At 41.5% G+C, this 16,891-nt stretch overlaps 2 protein-coding genes across 7 annotated transcripts in view; one reads left to right on the top strand and one right to left on the bottom strand.

Annotated features, from left to right (window-relative positions):
• XRCC4 (X-ray repair cross complementing 4) overlaps positions 1–4,160 on the bottom strand; it is a 285,186-nt gene extending 281,026 nt beyond the window's left edge. For 3 of the 6 annotated variants that reach the window (XM_038401658.2, XM_038401660.2, XM_043514262.1), the window contains exon 1: positions 4,015–4,160. The gene's annotated coding sequence lies outside the window, so the exon portion shown is untranslated. The remainder of the gene's footprint in view (positions 1–4,014) is intronic. The other 3 variants (XM_038401661.2, XM_038401662.2, XM_043514263.1) reach the window with 1 other exon arrangement.
• TMEM167A (transmembrane protein 167A) overlaps positions 4,138–16,891 on the top strand; it is a 29,299-nt gene continuing 16,545 nt past the window's right edge. The window contains exon 1 of the mRNA XM_038401669.2: positions 4,138–4,294. Within this exon, the coding sequence (XP_038257597.1) occupies positions 4,292–4,294 (3 nt within the window). The 5' untranslated portion in view covers positions 4,138–4,291. The remainder of the gene's footprint in view (positions 4,295–16,891) is intronic.

The raw sequence follows: 16,891 nt of genomic DNA, 5'->3' as shown, positions 1-16,891 counted from the left end.
GCAATTTCCAACTAAACTGAAGACAATATTCTACTTTTCCTATAGACTCTAAGCTATATGCAGTAGTGATTATCTCTTAAAAGTGAAATTCCGTGTTTAGTGATGTTGAAAAAAGTTCCAAATCATTTCAATGCATTGCAATTTTGGTTATAGTGAATTGCCACTGAAAGCCAAGTTGTTCTTTGGGGAGAGAAAAAAAAAAGATTGCACTACAAGGTTAACTTATATGTTTCAATGTAAAAGATGATGAATACGTCTGTTTCACTGGCCCATAAATGTTTGGTTTGAATAGAAGACTGTCTAGATTTATTACAGAAGTAAGTGTATCCTTTATTATATTGCCATGTTCTGACTTTCTAAAGCAACATTTCACAGGAAATCAACTGATATCCAGGTGGGGTGGAATTATTCTTCCTTTTTTTCCAGTGATAGAAGAATACTGTCACAAGATTCTGTATTGCATAAAGACTCCCACTGTCTTTAGACTGACACCACTAATAAGTCCAACACTTGAAGTATGAACCTTAAAAAAGAGAGGCCCCAAACCAAGACTATCATTCTTGAACTGGTGCCTTTAAAGTTATTTAAGCACCAGCAAACTTGAAAGTAGGAAAATGATGTTCAGTTCTTTAATAAAAACTTTCAGAAAACAGATCAGTGGTGACAGCAACATCCAGTTATCTTAACGTAGACAAAATATTCATGATGAAGCTCTTCCACCAAAATTGACATTCACATATATAATCTTGTCTTACTGAAATTCCTCAGAGGATCAAAGCTACCTGCTTACAAAACAAATACACACCACATAAGTTTCATGCTAAGGCAACAAATTAAATCCTGTCCACTGCAAAGACCCTGGAGGTAGATGTAGACCCTCTTCAAAATCAGGTGCCAGATGAAAGAGTTACTATGGATTTCATAATCTAACCGGCTTCCTAATGAATGTAATGATTTCAGCGAGCCAACAACCTAAAACAGCACACTGAGCAATTAAAAAATTAAGAGGTTTTAATTAACGTGTACCTTTTAATAGTTAGTTGTGAGAAAACATGTTGTAGCCTTGACGCACACAAATATCTTTATTCAAGCATTTCCAAGTTGACCCCAAGTCTGGTGCATAAACTTAAAAATCCCCACCAACGTAGCATTTTCATAAAAGAAAGGAAGATAATGAAATGAGCAATCACACAGGAGCTGCAGTAAGACCTGAGCATGGGAGACTGATCGATGAATCTACCTCTTTTTTTCTTTCTAAGTCCACTCTGCTGTCTCATGTGCTTCCAGCAGTGAACAATGAGGATCATTCTAAATTTACCGGCAAAACCAAACCAGTTGTTAAAATATCCTTCTTTTTTGTGTTTCATTAAAACAATTCCTCGCTTCATCACATTTTACAATAAAAATATAAGTCCCACTGTTGATGAATTCACTAAGGCTGTATCTACAATGCCATCTTCAGCACTTAAACTTCAGTCGTTCAGGGGTGTGAAAAAACACCCCCCGAACGACAAAAGTTTTAGCACTGAAAAGTTCCAGTATACACAGCGCTTTATCACCGGGAGCTGTGCTCCTGGCAATAAAGCTACCACCCCTCATTCAGGTAATTTATTTTTTATCGCCAGGAGAGCTCCAGCCACACTGTAATGTGGGAAGTGTAAACATACCCTAAACAAAACAAGTAGAAGATGATGTTACCTCAGCACTGAAGTTCTACATTTCTGAGTCACGGTTATAAAGAAATGATTTCACTTCACGCACTTCACACAACAAGAAGTAACCATGCAAGGGTTCACAAATACTAGAAAATATTTTAAGTACTGTATCATGGTCATGGCACAAAGCATGATAAATTAAATCTTTACAGGTTCTCTTGTCTACTACAGGATACTAAGCAGTTCTACTATGAATTAGAAAACCAATCAAGGGAAAATCAGATGCATCCTTTAAATCAGAAACGCTCACAAAAATGTATTAGAGCTGCCCCTATTTTTTCAAAGAGACAAGTGGGGTTTTAATCGCATGATTCCCAATTACAGTTCTTGGATTTTGTATCTATAGCTTGTTCAGTTTGAAGTGAAACAACAACAAGATGGTTCTAGGATAGGTCTCTCATGTATGAAAAAAAAAGCAGATATTTATTTAGAGAATGGGAGCTGGTGATATATATTCTTACAGATGAGGATAAAAAAAGTGACAAATATTCCATTACAATGGTAGTTTACAGCTGTTAAATGAAATGGAATATCATTTGCCAGTAAAGACTTGCATCTGTATATATGAATCTTTGCTTGTTAACTTTAGAAACAATTTGCCCTGCATTGAACAGCAAGAAAAACTCTTCATTTACAGGTACTCAGTGACAATAAAAAGGAGAGCTTCGTTCTTCATCCCAGCAGTTTTTATCCTAAGAGGGCAAAAATAGGCCTAGTCTGATGCATGTATACCAAGTGCACTCAAACCGTTAAAATAAAAGCAAACACCTGAGCCAATGAACGGAGCAGGGCTACCAACTGTAGCGCTTCAGTGTAGACACTACTTATGCTGACAGGAGGGGTTCTCCCATTGCTGTAGTTAATCCACCTCCCAGAGACGCAAAAGAATTCTATCAACCTAGCACCGTCTACACCAGGGGCTAGGTCAGCATAGCAATGTCATTCAAGGATGTGGACACAGTAACTCCTCACTTAACATTGTAGTTATGTTCCTGAAAAATGCAACTTTAAGTGAAACAATGTTAAGCACATCCAATTTCCCCATAAGAATGAATGTAAATGGTTGGGGTTAGGTTCCAGGGAAATTTTTTTTTTGCTATACAGTATGGTATTATAGTTGGGAGGTGCCCCTGCCTTACTCCACATAGGCACAGCCCACTGGCACTGGAGACAATGAGGCAGGCAAGGAAGCTGAATGTGCTGTAGGCTAGGAGAAGCACATTGCGCAGCAGCTTCTCCTACTCTGCGAGCATGGGGGGGGGCTCAACCCTTGGCCCACCCACTCCACTCCTTCTCTCCAAGCGCCCCCCTCCTCCCCCTTTACTCTGCAGACCATGTCCTCGCTCCTCCCCCCCCCCAGCAATCAGCTGGTTTGTGCATGGAGTCCTTACTCCTCCCCCCCTCCCTCCTGAACATTGGAAGCCAGCTGATTGCTGCAGGCAGGAGGCAGGGGAAGGCACTGATCTGTGGGGTCTGCCAGTGAGCAGGAGGTGCTGTGGGAGGAGGTGTATAGGGGAAGCTGATGGGGGGCTGCCAGCTGGGGACAAAGCAGGCAGCCACACAACGTTATAGCGAATCACTGCACAACTTTAAATGGACCATGTTCTTTAATTGAGCAGGGATGTAAGCTGGAAACGACGTTAAGCGAGAGAATGTTAAGTGGGGAGTTACTGTATTTCACACCCCTGATCTATGCCGATGCATAGATGGACCAGTCTAGAGAATAAGGAAGAAAAACACCATCCTACCAGGGCTTGAAATGCAACCACGCACACGCCTGCTAGAGCGAGGCACAGAGTCCCAGCCACTGCCCCACAAACTAAGCATTGCTTCTGGAATTACCTCCACGCTGCTACCCCTAGACTCTGCTCAGGCGGGGTCAGAGAGGAAAGTCCCTGACACTCCGCTCCCACCCCCAGAAATCCCCCCGTCGCTGGTGGAGGAAAAGGTGCCCATTACCCCACAGCTCTGATAGCCCCTGGGAGGCCCCTGCCCTTCCCCTGCTTCAGTTATATGCCCCCGCCCCGCCCCGCCCCGCCCCGCCAGACCAAGGCGGCAGCGCGGACGCAGCGAGTCGATTGCTTCGCAGTTTCTCCGCCGCCCCAGGGAGGGGGGGGTGGCGCCGCCAGCACTACCACCCGAGTAGGACGCGACCCGCAACTCGTTGGCCAGCCGAACAGAAGGGCCCGGGGCCGCCTGCCGGCAGGCTCAGACGGAAAGTCGGCACAGCCTCCCCTGCCTCCCGCTCCCGCAGACAGTACCCGGCCCCGGCCGCCCGGTGCGCGCCCCGCTTCCCTACCTCACTGCCCCAGGCCGCTTCCGCGGTCCCGAGTCCCGAAGAGGAGGAGCCTTACTGCAGCCAACCAAAACCGCCAGCTGCCGCGCGCCGATACAGTCGTGCATCTCCCAGCCCCGCCCCCTCTGGCAGCCGTCTCCAATCAGAACGCGCAGCGGTTTCAATGATGTCTGTCAGTCACGTACCAGCACTTCCCGGACCAACCAGCAGAGCTTAGCACCGGCCTTCCGGCTCCACCCCCTCGCTCCCGGAAGTGTGATGTGGCTGGAAGCGGGGAGCTATGGTAAGCACGGAGGGTGCTTGTCCGACTTGTCGTCCGCGCGGCTGAACCCCTTCCTTTCCTGCCCCTCTCCCCCAGGCTATGCGGGACTCCGACCGCAGGAGTACGCGGCCGGCCGGTCTTTGCGAGTGACGCCCTCGGCTTGCGGCGCCTGCCCGGGGCCCCCCTCCCGCTTCAGCAGCCGAGCGGGAAGCTGAGTCTCGTGGCCGGGCGGCCGCGCTGTAGGCGGGGGGCGGCTGCTCCTCACCCTTCCCTGTTCTGCGCGCGGAGCATCCCCGCGAGCCTGTCCCGGTTCGGTCGCCAACGCCTGGTTTGAAAAATTAGCTAAGAGCGTGCCGGTGACGTCATTCAGCAGCCCAGAAAGGAGCTGGGGAAGGACGGGAGAAATCTGTCCCTGGCCCCCTTAACTAGCACGTGATGTACGTCAGATTATGTGGCTCTCACTCAAGAGCCTCAACTCTGACCTCTGGCCTGGTGTCTTTGACATTTGTATCTTGGCTTCATTTCTTTAAAGGGCTAAATATACTTAGCCCACTTTTCCTATTTGGCAGCTGGTGGTTTGATTCTTGATAACACACCAGTGACTTATGTTTCTTGAAAATAATGTGGGTAGTTAGAAAAGAATGATTATATATGTGGACTTGCACCTGAGGCTAATCAACAAATATTATTAATGACTTCTGATTCAGAAGGATTTTTTGTGTTTACATTTTGAGAATATGGGCATAAATATTAGTATTTATTTTGGGGTCAGAGTTAAGGTTCACAAAAAGAAAAGGAGGACTTGTGGCACCTTAGAGACTAACAAATTTATTTGAGCATTAGCTCTCGTGAGCTACAGCTCACTTCATCGAATGCATCCGATGAAGTGAGCTGTAGCTCACAAAAGCTTATGCTCAAATAAATTTGTTAGTCTCTAAGGTGCCACAAGTCCTCCTTTTCTTTTTGCGAATACAGACTAACATGGCTGCTACTCTGAAACCAGAGTTAAGGTTGTTACAGTTTGATAAAATATGCATTTCTGTGCTGGATAAGGATAAGATGTTTGTGAACAGTGTAAGATTAATGATGTAATTACGTCTTTCCTTTTAAGTGTTTGATGTTAATGTGAGTTACGTAAAAAAGTAATTCGTCAAAATAAATCTTCATGCTTATGATACCTTCTGAGTTATTGAAGTACAAGTTGACTAGTCTCATCTTGGTGAGTTTTTGTCAGGCTGGAGTTCCCAACAGTGATAAGGTATCGCTTTCTGTCCACAGCCCTGCTTTATGGTTCAACAGAACCTGTATCCTGCTTTTAAAAAGGGGGGGGAGGTAAAAGACCTAAAGAGGGTTTCCAGCCTGTGGATCATACTCAGTAAAGAGGCACTAGTAGTTGCTTGTGTAAGCATTCCTTGGCAGATCTTTCTGATGAGCTGTGTCTTGTAGGCAGAGTGGGTAAAGTGTCAGACAAAGCAGTTATCTGCTTGATGTGTTGCATGGTCTCTGAAAATACACGGACACTATGGAGGATGAGCGTAAGTGAAGTTTTCTCTTTTCACCAGAAGCCTGGGAGACCTATAGAACTTTGGTGTCTCTATGACTTTTCCAGTGGCACTTTGAAGGATTTGAGGATGTAGGATCATAGTAGGAAAAAAACTGGAAACTCCTTCCTAAAACATAAACTAAGATAACCACATTGATCAAGGAGTCATTAATTAGTTAAATTTGCCTCTTTAAGTGCAAAATTGGAGAAAAATCTGGGGTCTATGTCTACCGTGAGATACATTTTTCTTAAAAAGCAGTAGAAGTCCAAGTAAGGGCATGTTCTGCATAGAGCATCTACCTAGAAAAACAGTGTTTTGACCAATGAAACATACTGCTCTGAAAAAGTTGGGCTAGGTGTTTCAAGGAGCCTAAAGGAAACTGGGGGGCTTACTTTATGTGATTTCCTCATGCTTCACAACAAAGGAAAGGGATTGGGGGCAGTTCAGGCAGGTGGCAAGAACTGCAAATACCGGGAGCCCTAGACTCTTAACGGGAAATCAGGCTCCATTATGGCAGATCCTAGGACTATTAAACAGGAAGCTGGCCCTTCTGTGGTGCTTACCTCTGGTAGCGTGACTGGGAAGAACTATGCTATTGCCTGTTGCTCATCTGTGAAGATCATCCTGTGGAGCTAGAAGAAATGGGCCATGTTTCACGTTAGCGTGATGAGCATTATCTTCCTTCTGTCTTTAACTGCTGTGGTATAGCAGGGAGGTGCTGGAGCTTTTCCCCACAGCTGCAGCCTTTTCCTACTGATTGTGTGTATAGAGAGCCATGTACAGTATATACATTAAAGGTTCAGGCTTGTGTTTACTCGCCGAAGCCTTGCCTCATGGTCTACACTGCTATTTATGCCCATGCTACAGGGGTGAGAAGGGCACATAGATTACCCACTGCCGTAAGGAATGTGCAGTATAGACATATCCTTAGTGTGAACTGGGGAGAGTAGAGTGGTCAGAACCACTTACATTCTACAATTCTGTCAAATTTTGCCACAGAACTGTACAGCCCAGAAACTAAGATGTTAGTAAAAGCCAAAAAGTTTCTAACTTTTGTGATTGGGGGGAGGGGGAAGACATTCCAAATATGATTTTGAGTGTAAACTTAATTCATTATGGTCTTCCTGAAATTGCAGATATCTTTAAACAGTAGTTCTGTGAAGTGTGAACTGCTCCCATCCATCTCAGTATTACTGTTGACTTTGAAGTCTTATTAATGATTGCCTTTTAAATGCCAACATTAACTTTTTAGCAGAAGCAGTCAGTTAATGTGCTTGATCATCGTTATTGGCTGTAGTGATAAATGGAGATGTGGGGGGCCGCAGGTCGGTTACTGACTTGAGTTGCTGATGTGGGAATCTTGAGGTTCAAACCCACCAAAAAAATTCAAATTTCTACCCTGTTCACAACAGGGGCGTGAAAGAAGAAGGGCATCCTATTCCATTAACAGATGTCTCACCTGCCTCTTAGGTGCTAAAAATCCAAACCACCAAATCTTCCCAGTGCTTCTCCCTGACAACTTCTACATTGTAGCCATATATTGTCGATACAAAAAATTATTGTAAACTGAAAACCTCTAAGTTTGGATGCAGTGTAGAATCAATGCAATGTTAGAATAAATAACACAAGGCTCCAGCTTCTGAGCTGTGCCAGGGTGATTCTTGCTGCTCTTGGGATGAGGATAATGCAGGTATTTTGAGACACCTTTATGCTCCCCGATCCATAGGGCTGCTAGAGGCTATTCTGGCCCTCAGCCTGTTTTGTAGGATCCTCGGGGCTGCTCTAAATTTCACACACATACAGTGGTTCCACAGGGCTATTCCAAGAATTTTCAAATCACAGCACAGTTTGGCCATGTCCCCAGCTGTGCTTCATAGGAGTTCCCTTATGCTAGGAGAATCCCTAACCAGATGTTGAATCTGCTTTGTTCTGATGGTGCTTTGCAAATCAGGTGGGGATGTAGGGACAGGATCAAGACCAAGGAATTCTATATTTGTTTTCATGGAAATACTGAACTTATTCATTTCCATATGTTCAGTAAATATCTCACATTTTTAAAATGTACTTTAAGCTGCTGCAAAATGTCCAGTTTGCCACAGAATTGTGCACAACTCTGGTTTAAAAATCAAGGGCCTTAACACAGAATAGGCAAGGCTTTGTCTGTTGCACTTGGTGCACATTGTAGTCTTTAATTCTGGGAAGTTCCCCCTTCCTCCAGGGATGTGGTGAGAAGGTTTTAATCAGTGGCAAGTGTGAAAGTCATCATTATTTGCCTGTGGTCATAAAAGTGGTGTGTATTTCTGAAATTGGGGTATATTTAATATTTATGCAACTTGTGATGAATTCAAAAGTAGCAGTAGTTTTGGAAAATACTGACACAATTCTTTGGAGCTATCTATTTTACACAATCACTAAATCAGATGTTTACCAGTTTTTTTCATAACTTCTTGGGCCAATATGGTTCATCCTGACAAGAACATTTTATTATTTTCATGTTTCACATATTAAAGGAAATGTCTTTAATATTTAAGAAGAACTAGATGCCATAATACAAGATAAATATTATTCATCCTTAATTTATTAAAATAGAAAGTTTCTTAACATAATTTTTGGGGCATGTAAATCATTTGTTCCTTTTTAAAATGTGAAGCACGCCTAAAATTACTTTTGGCTTAATAGTTAGGCTGTGTGTTGGTGCATTTGGAAGAAAGATCTCTTTACATTATCCAAATTTATTGCCATAATGAAGTTTTCCTGTGTAGTTCTTTTTACACCTACAAAAGTTTAGCATCATGTTAATAGTAATTATACATTATACCATTATTCAATTCCTGATTAGTTGCAGAATATAATAATTGTGTTTCGGTCTGCATTATGTAATCTTGTAGATGGCTATCTTCCAGGGGAATGCAGACAGTCGGAAGACCTGAGTACTTTGCTATTGAGTTATGGAGCAAATCTTTGATCTATTCCTGGTTCTCAACTGTAAATTTGTCAAGATAGCAGAATTTTTACCATAGTCCTTTTCTTTGAGAGCCCAGTTTATCAAATATCTAGTGTTAATACAGGTTTCAGAGTAGCAGCCGTGTTAGTCTGTATTCGCAAAAAGAAAAGGAGTACTTGTGGCACCTTAGAGACTAACAAATTTATTAGAGCATAAGCTTTCGTTAGCTACAGCTCACTTCATCGGATGCATTTGGTGGAAAAAACAGAGGAGAGATTTATATACACACACACAGAGAACATGAAACAATGGGTTTATCATACACACTGTAAGGAGAGTGATCACTTAAGATAAGCCATCACCAACAGCAGGGGGGGGAAGGAGGAAAACCTTTCATGGTGACAAGCAGGTAGGCTAATTCCAGCAGTTAACAAGAATATCAGAGGAACAGTGGGGGGTGGGGTGGAAGGGAGAAATACCATGGGGAAATAGTTTTACTTTGTGTAATGACTCATCCATTCCCAGTCTCTATTCAAGCCTAAGTTAATTGTATCCAGTTTGCAAATTAATTCCAATTCAGCAGTCTCTCGTTGGAGTCTGTTTTTGAAGCTTTTTTGTTGAAGTATAGCCACTCTTAGGTCTGTGATCGAGTGACCAGAGAGATTGAAGTGTTCTCCAACTGGTTTTTGAATGTTATAATTCTTGACGTCTGATTTGTGTCCATTCATTCTTTTACGTAGAGACTGTCCAGTTTGGCCAATGTACATGGCAGAGGGGCATTGCTGGCACATGATGGCATATATCACATTGGTAGATGCGCAGGTGAACGAGCCTCTGATAGTGTGGCTGATGTGATTAGGCCCTATGATGGTATCCCCTGAATAGATATGTGGACAGAGTTGGCAACGGGCTTTGTTGCAAGGATAGGTTCCTGGGTTAGTGGTTCTGTTGTGTGGTGTGTGGTTGCTGGTGAGTATTTGCTTCAGATTGGGGGGCTGTCTGTAAGCAAGGACTGGTCTGTCTCCCAAGATCTGAGAGAGCGATGGCTCGTCCACACAAAGATGGACTACAAGCCGTCAGGAACAGTATCCCCGATACTGTCACGGCTAACCTGGTGGCAGAACTTTGTGACTTTGTCCTGACCCATAACTATTTCACATTTGGTGACAATGTATACCTTCAAATCAGCGGCACTGCGATGGGTACCCGCATGGCCCCACAGTATGCCAACATTTTTATGGCTGACTTAGAACAACGCTTCCTCAGCTCTCGTTCCCTAATGCCCCTACTCTACTTGCGCTACATTGATGACATCTTCATCATCTGGACCCATGGAAAAGAAGCTCTTGAGGAATTCCACCATGATTTCAACAATTTCCATCCCACCATCAACCTCAGCCTGGACCAGTCCACACAAGAGATCCACTTCCTGGACACTACGATGCTAATAAGCGATGGTCACATAAACACCACCCTATATCGGAAACCTACTGACCGCTATTCCTACCTACATGCCTCTAGCTTTCATCCAGATCATACCACTCGATCCATTGTCTACAGCCAAGCGCTACGATATAACCGCATTTGCTCCAACCCCTCAGACAGAGACAAACACCTACAAGATCTCTATCATGCATTCCTACAACTACAATACCCACCTGCTGAAGTGAAGAAACAGATTGACAGAGCCAGAAGAGTACCCAGAAGTCACCTACTACAGGACAGGCCCAACAAAGAAAACAACAGAACGCCACTAGCCATCACCTTCAGCCCCCAACTAAAACCCCTCCAACGCATCATCAAGGATCTACAACCTATCCTGAAGGACGAGCCATCGCTCTCTCAGATCTTGGGAGACAGACCAGTCCTTGCTTACAGACAGCCCCCCAATCTGAAGCAAATACTCACCAGCAACCACACACCACACAACAGAACCACTAACCCAGGAACCTATCCTTGCAACAAAGCCCGTTGCCAACTCTGTCCACATATCTATTCAGGGGATACCATCATAGGGCCTAATCACATCAGCCACACTATCAGAGGCTCCTTCACCTGTGCATCTACCAATGTGATATATGCCATCATGTGCCAGCAATGCCCCTCTGCCATGTACATTGGCCAAACTGGACAGTCTCTACGTAAAAGAATGAATGGACACAAATCAGACGTCAAGAATTATAACATTCAAAAACCAGTTGGAGAACACTTCAATCTCTCTGGTCACTCGATCACAGACCTAAGAGTGGCTATACTTCAACAAAAAAGCTTCAAAAACAGACTCCAACGAGAGACTGCTGAATTGGAATTAATTTGCAAACTGGATACAATTAACTTAGGCTTGAATAGAGACTGGGAATGGATGAGTCATTACACAAAGTAAAACTATTTCCCCATGGTATTTCTCCCTTCCACCCCACCCCCCACTGTTCCTCTGATATTCTTGTTAACTGCTGGAATTAGCCTACCTGCTTGTCACCATGAAAGGTTTTCTTCCTTCCCCCCCCCTGCTGTTGGTGATGGCTTATCTTAAGTGATCACTCTCCTTACAGTGTGTATGATAAACCCATTGTTTCATGTTCTCTGTGTGTGTGTATATAAATCTCTCCTCTGTTTTTTCCACCAAATGCATCCGATGAAGTGAGCTGTAGCTCACGAAAGCTTATGCTCTAATAAATTTGTTAGTCTCTAAGGTGCCACAAGTACTCCTTTTCTTTTTAGTGTTAATACAGTGATTTTCAACTATGTCAGTATGCAGGTAAATATCGAGTATAACCAAGCAATGTCTACTCCTGGGGTAATTTTTGCATCACTGCGCGTGAGCAGAATTCATGGCCCCCGCAGATTTCTTTGCTTCCTTGCAGAAAAATGACTTCTAACGGAGAAGCAAAGGGAAGCCACAAGAGCAGTCATGCACCCCTCCCTGGCAGTGCAGACAGGTCAGTTTGGGTGCCCCGAGCAGCCAGTAGAGACATAAATCACCTCCGGGGGGGGGGGCCTGGTTAGTCGTGTGTGTGTGTGTGTGTGTGTGTGTGTGTGAGAAAGAGAAACTCTATCCCTCTTGCTTGCTATTGCCGCACGTTCGGCCTGGAAGGGCAGGGCTTTGTGGTGTTTCTAAGGAGGTAGGTGCAGGGCAGACTCTGTTTCCTCAGGCAGAGCAGAATGTAGTAGCCTGCCTGCTTAGTGAATTATTCCTATTGTTCTTATAGTGAATTCCCACGGGGGTATAAAACAGTTGTAAAAATTTGAAGGCTCCTTTACATTGCCAGGTGTAAAGGAGCCTTATTGTAAAGGACATCGTGACCTTATAAATTCTTATGGTGCTTTAGTGATTAGGGTTCTTTGGTTGCATATGAGGTAACGCTGAGTGTATGGCTACATAAATTTGCTGACTAATAACTAGAAGCAAAGGTATCTACATTAGACGGGGAGGGGGGTGTTGGGGATTTCCTCCAATGCTCCCCACTCCCATTCTCCATCCATTGTATTGTAGTTTAAATAAATTACCAAAATAATTGAAACCAGCATGATTATGACAGGTTTCAGAGTAGCAGCCGTGTTAGTCTGTATTCGCAAAAAGAAAAGGAGTACTTGTGGCACCTTAGAGACTAACAAATTTATTAGAGCATAAGCTTTCGTGAGCTACAGCTCACTTCATCGGATGCATTTGGTGGAAAAAGCAGAGGAGAGATTTATATACACACTCTCTGCTTTTTCCACCAAATGCATCCGATGAAGTGAGCTGTAGCTCACGAAAGCTTATGCTCTAATAAATTTGTTGGTCTCTAAGGTGCCACAAGTACAGCATGATTATATTGCCTTATTTTGACAAATAAAATATGCTGAATTTTGCAGAATTTTAAAATACTGTATGCTGAATTTTAATTTTTTTCATTTATAATCCCTCCCCCGGGAGTAAATGCCATTTTAATCTCTACCTTTTTAAGAATTTTAGCTATTTCATACAGAGTCATCCTGAAAACTTGTAGTACTTCCTACTATTATACACAAGTTAACCTTTCACTCAAACCATTTTGAATGGTTTATTAGGGTAAGAATATCATAAATCTATTTTCACATCAGTTGTACTCCAGGACAACTTAATTCTGCCACATATCCATGAAGTTTCTGTAACACATTTTGAGTAGAGAGAAGAAACTTAAAGCGATATAACTTGCAAGCCTATGTAGCTCAAAATATAAAAAGTGTACCATCCTCTGTTGAGGAGACCTGGATCCAAGAATTTCCCTTGATAAACAGCAGTAATACAAAGAAATAACAACAACAACCTGGATTGCCCTACTGAGCTGCAAGAAAAAGGAAAGACAAGATTACTCATCATGGAGTAATATCTTTCTTTTCCCAAGGAGAACTTCTGTCTGCTCGTATTGCAAAACAATTAGCAGTTTCTTTTTATGAGATTCCTAGGACAGACACAGCAAAGGAGTTGCAGATCAAGATTTAAGTGCATCGGAAGAGTTATGTGGTAATGATTGAACATCCCCTGACCTAATGACTGTTTCCAACAAGTATTATTAATCCATTATAACTAAGAATATCATCTTTGGTTCGATTCTCAAAAAAAAAAAAAAGTCCTGGGAATAGTTCACATTTTATGAGAAAAAAAAATCATGGAAAAATTAGAATAAATTGTATTTGTTATACAATACATGCAGAGTAGTACCAAAGGTATCTTTAAATTTTACTAATATGTCTGGCAACAGAATGTGTTAGATTGATGAATGTAGACATGAAAAAATAAAAGCGCTGCTTAACAAAACGTAGTGAAGTATTAGGCTTTCTTTACTGAATTTTTACTGTTTGCAAGTATAATACATATTGTACATCTGCTAGCTCTTGGCACTAAAAGAAGAGCTATGAGATTGTGTCTACCGTATATCCAGTATTGATGTGTGAGTGAATAAACATGATGGTAAAGAATTGAAGTGAAGCATAATATTTCAGATTTGTGACCTTAAGAATCTCATGGAGTTATCTATATTTTTAGTACAAACTGAAGTATTTTACAACCAAAGGCAAGTTTTATAGATTGTCTTATTGATTTAAAATAATGCAGTTTATGCTTTAAAACAGGATGTGCGAAAGAGATATTGCTCTTAGTTGGCCTGTAAGCATATCATTTGTTTCCCATGCTATGTATTTATTATTGTATTTATAGAAAATATTATTCCTCCAGTTTTTGTAGAAAATTCCTCCAGTTTTTGTTAGGTTCTTTGAAAATTAAGGCATTTATTACAGTCATCCATCCATTTACATCTCTGCCAGTGCTCAGCAGTCCTGGCCACCTTTATGCCCATGTGAAACAGTTACAAGCTTTATTAGAGGAGCAATGTATAGTGCTCTTTAAAAGAAAATCCTTATTCACAATGCAGCAGCAAAGTGTGCTAGCTGCTGTAGTGTTCAAAAACTTTTTTCAAACTTGAACCTCTTTTCAACACAGGTGTTAGCATAGTTTAGTTCTTTAGTGTGGACAATGGTTTACTAATGGCTTGTCTCCACTTACCGTGGATCAATGCTGCAGCAATCGATCCATTGGGGTCTAGTAAAGATCCGCTAAATCGACTGCCGATCGCTCTCCCGTTGACTACAGTACTTCACCAGAGTGAGAAGCATATGCTAAATTGACAGGAGAGACCCAACGCAGTGTAGACATTGCAATAGGTAGATTTAAGATATGTTGACTCCAGCTACATTATTCACGTAGCTGGAGTTGCGTAACTTAGGTCGAGTTAGCCCCGTAGTGTAGATCTGCCCTAAATGACCACATAAAATTTACACAAATAACCAGAATACAAAGTTTGTATGTTAACCCATTGACCCTAATTTCTTAGAAAAGGACTTTTCTCTGAATACTTCCCTACTTTGAAATATATTAATCCCTTCTCCATTCTTATTTTCCTGTTCTGAAGTAGCATGCTTTCCATTAGGCGTTCAAAAAGAAATGGTCACTTAAAGATTAATTATATTTTTAAACAAATTCGGAAAATTATCTTTGGGAGTAAAATACACCAAAAGCAAGGGCATTCAGAACATTATTAACTTTAGACTAGTTTTCAAATTTATCAGTTTCTGTTCCCCAAAAAATCATACTGTCCAATCAGTCTCCTTTCCTTCTCAGAAGGCATATCATATACCCAATGAATATAAATATTTATAATCAATTAGCAAAATAAGATCACGCTATAATATGTGCTGGATTCATAGTCCCGTTGGAGATATTGTTGCGTAGCTGTAACATGACCTCTAACAATGCATTATTATGTGAAAGTAGACCTTACTGATGTAACTTTGGGGGAGCTCAGCTGGAGAAAAAATCAATTTGAAATTAGTTGAATTGCCCTTGTATTATTGATATTTGGGTCATTTTGCACAATATATATATAATGTAATTTATTATTCATCTTTGTGAAAAAACTGCTGTATGGGAAAGGAAAAAGAAGTTCCTCCAACATGCATTTCAGAGTAGATTAGAGAAATGTAGAATTCGGTGCGCACATTTATTCATTATTTCCAGCAGTGATTTTAATAAGGTTTTTTTTATTATTCTCATAATGGGAATAGTTTCTATATATTAATTTCCTGTTAGAGTTTTAGAGGTAAAACATTGGAAGTTTACCGTTATTTTTAAAACTGCTTTTTTTCACCCCTTTCAAAGAGTCACTCTTCCCAATGGAGAGCTCTGAATAACGTGGATCCTTTTTAGCCCCTTCACAAAGGTTCTGTTTATTAAAATTTTATGTGGGTTGATTTCACCTTTTTATATGATTGAGACTGTAAATTGTACTTCTGAGTCACATTTTAATGTGGATTTTTTTTAGGACCATGTGGGTACATTTTAACAGCTGCTGCTGTTTGATTAGATATCTAATATGGGCCAGGAAAAACATCCAATATAACATCTAATCACTCAAACAGAAACTGGGATTTATCAGTTTTGTTCAAACAATCACCATCATTCTTCCCTTTTTAGCTTTTCTCAAGATAAAATAATAGTATCCTAGAAAGTGATCCAACACACACACACACACATGTAAGGTTTCCTTTGTACCCTTTGTCATTTAAGCGTAAGCTTTAACTGTCTTTTTATTACAAAAATGGTCTTATAAAATTTATGTGCAACAATCCATTTTTGTAGTTATGTCTATTTAACAAATTGTTGGTAGTTTGACAAGTCATAGTAATTTTGGGGAAAATTGGCTTGATGGCACTGCAGTGGCCTCTCATTGACAGAGGACCTAACTGTGAGACTGAACTCTTAACTCAGGGTAAAAGTCAATACGTAATTCCCATTGACTTCAGTAGGGCCAGATTACACCTCTACTTCCGAAGAGTGAACATTGAACGTTTTCTTGAAATAATATTGTTACTGTACCCATTAGCAAAAAAAGAAAAGGAGTACTTGTGGCACCTTTTAGAGACTAACAAATTTATTTGAGCATTAGCTCTCGTGAGCTACAGTTCACTTCATCGGATGCATTCGGTAGAAAATACAGTGGGGAGATTTATATACACACACAGGGAACATGAAACAATGGGTTTTATCATACACACTATAAGGAGAGTGATCACTTAAGATGAGCTATTATCAGCAGGAAGGAGGGGGGGAAGGAAGAAAACCTTTTGTGGTGATAATCAAGGTGGACCATTTCCAGTAGTTAACAAGAACGTCTGAGAAACAGTAGGTGGTGGGGTGGGGGGAGAAATAACATGAGGAAATAGTTTTACTTTCTGGGAGTGGATGGGTCATTACATAAAGTAAAAGTTCTCCGTGTGTGTATATAAATCTCCCCACTGTATTTTCCACCGAATGCATCCGATGAAGTGAGCTGTAGCTCACGAAAGCTTATGCTCAAATAAATGTTAGTCTCTAAGGTTCCACAAGTACTTCTTTTCTTTTTTGCGAATACAGACAGCTGTACAGGCTGCTACTCTGAAACCTTAGGGTGCTGCTTACAATGGAGAAGCATTCACAGCAAAAGAATGTTTGTTAGTGTTGAGGCCTAAAGTGTATCATGTTAAGCTGGTTTGAATCTAAATTCTGCAATAAGATCTTTTGATTCTGCAGCATTCGTGTGGAATTTTTCCGTCAACTTCCAAAAAATTTATAAA

Source organism: Dermochelys coriacea, chromosome 5, assembly GCF_009764565.3.
Source record: "Dermochelys coriacea isolate rDerCor1 chromosome 5, rDerCor1.pri.v4, whole genome shotgun sequence".
NCBI lineage: Eukaryota > Metazoa > Chordata > Testudines > Dermochelyidae > Dermochelys > Dermochelys coriacea.
This window is presented reverse-complemented; position numbering and strand designations above follow the sequence as displayed.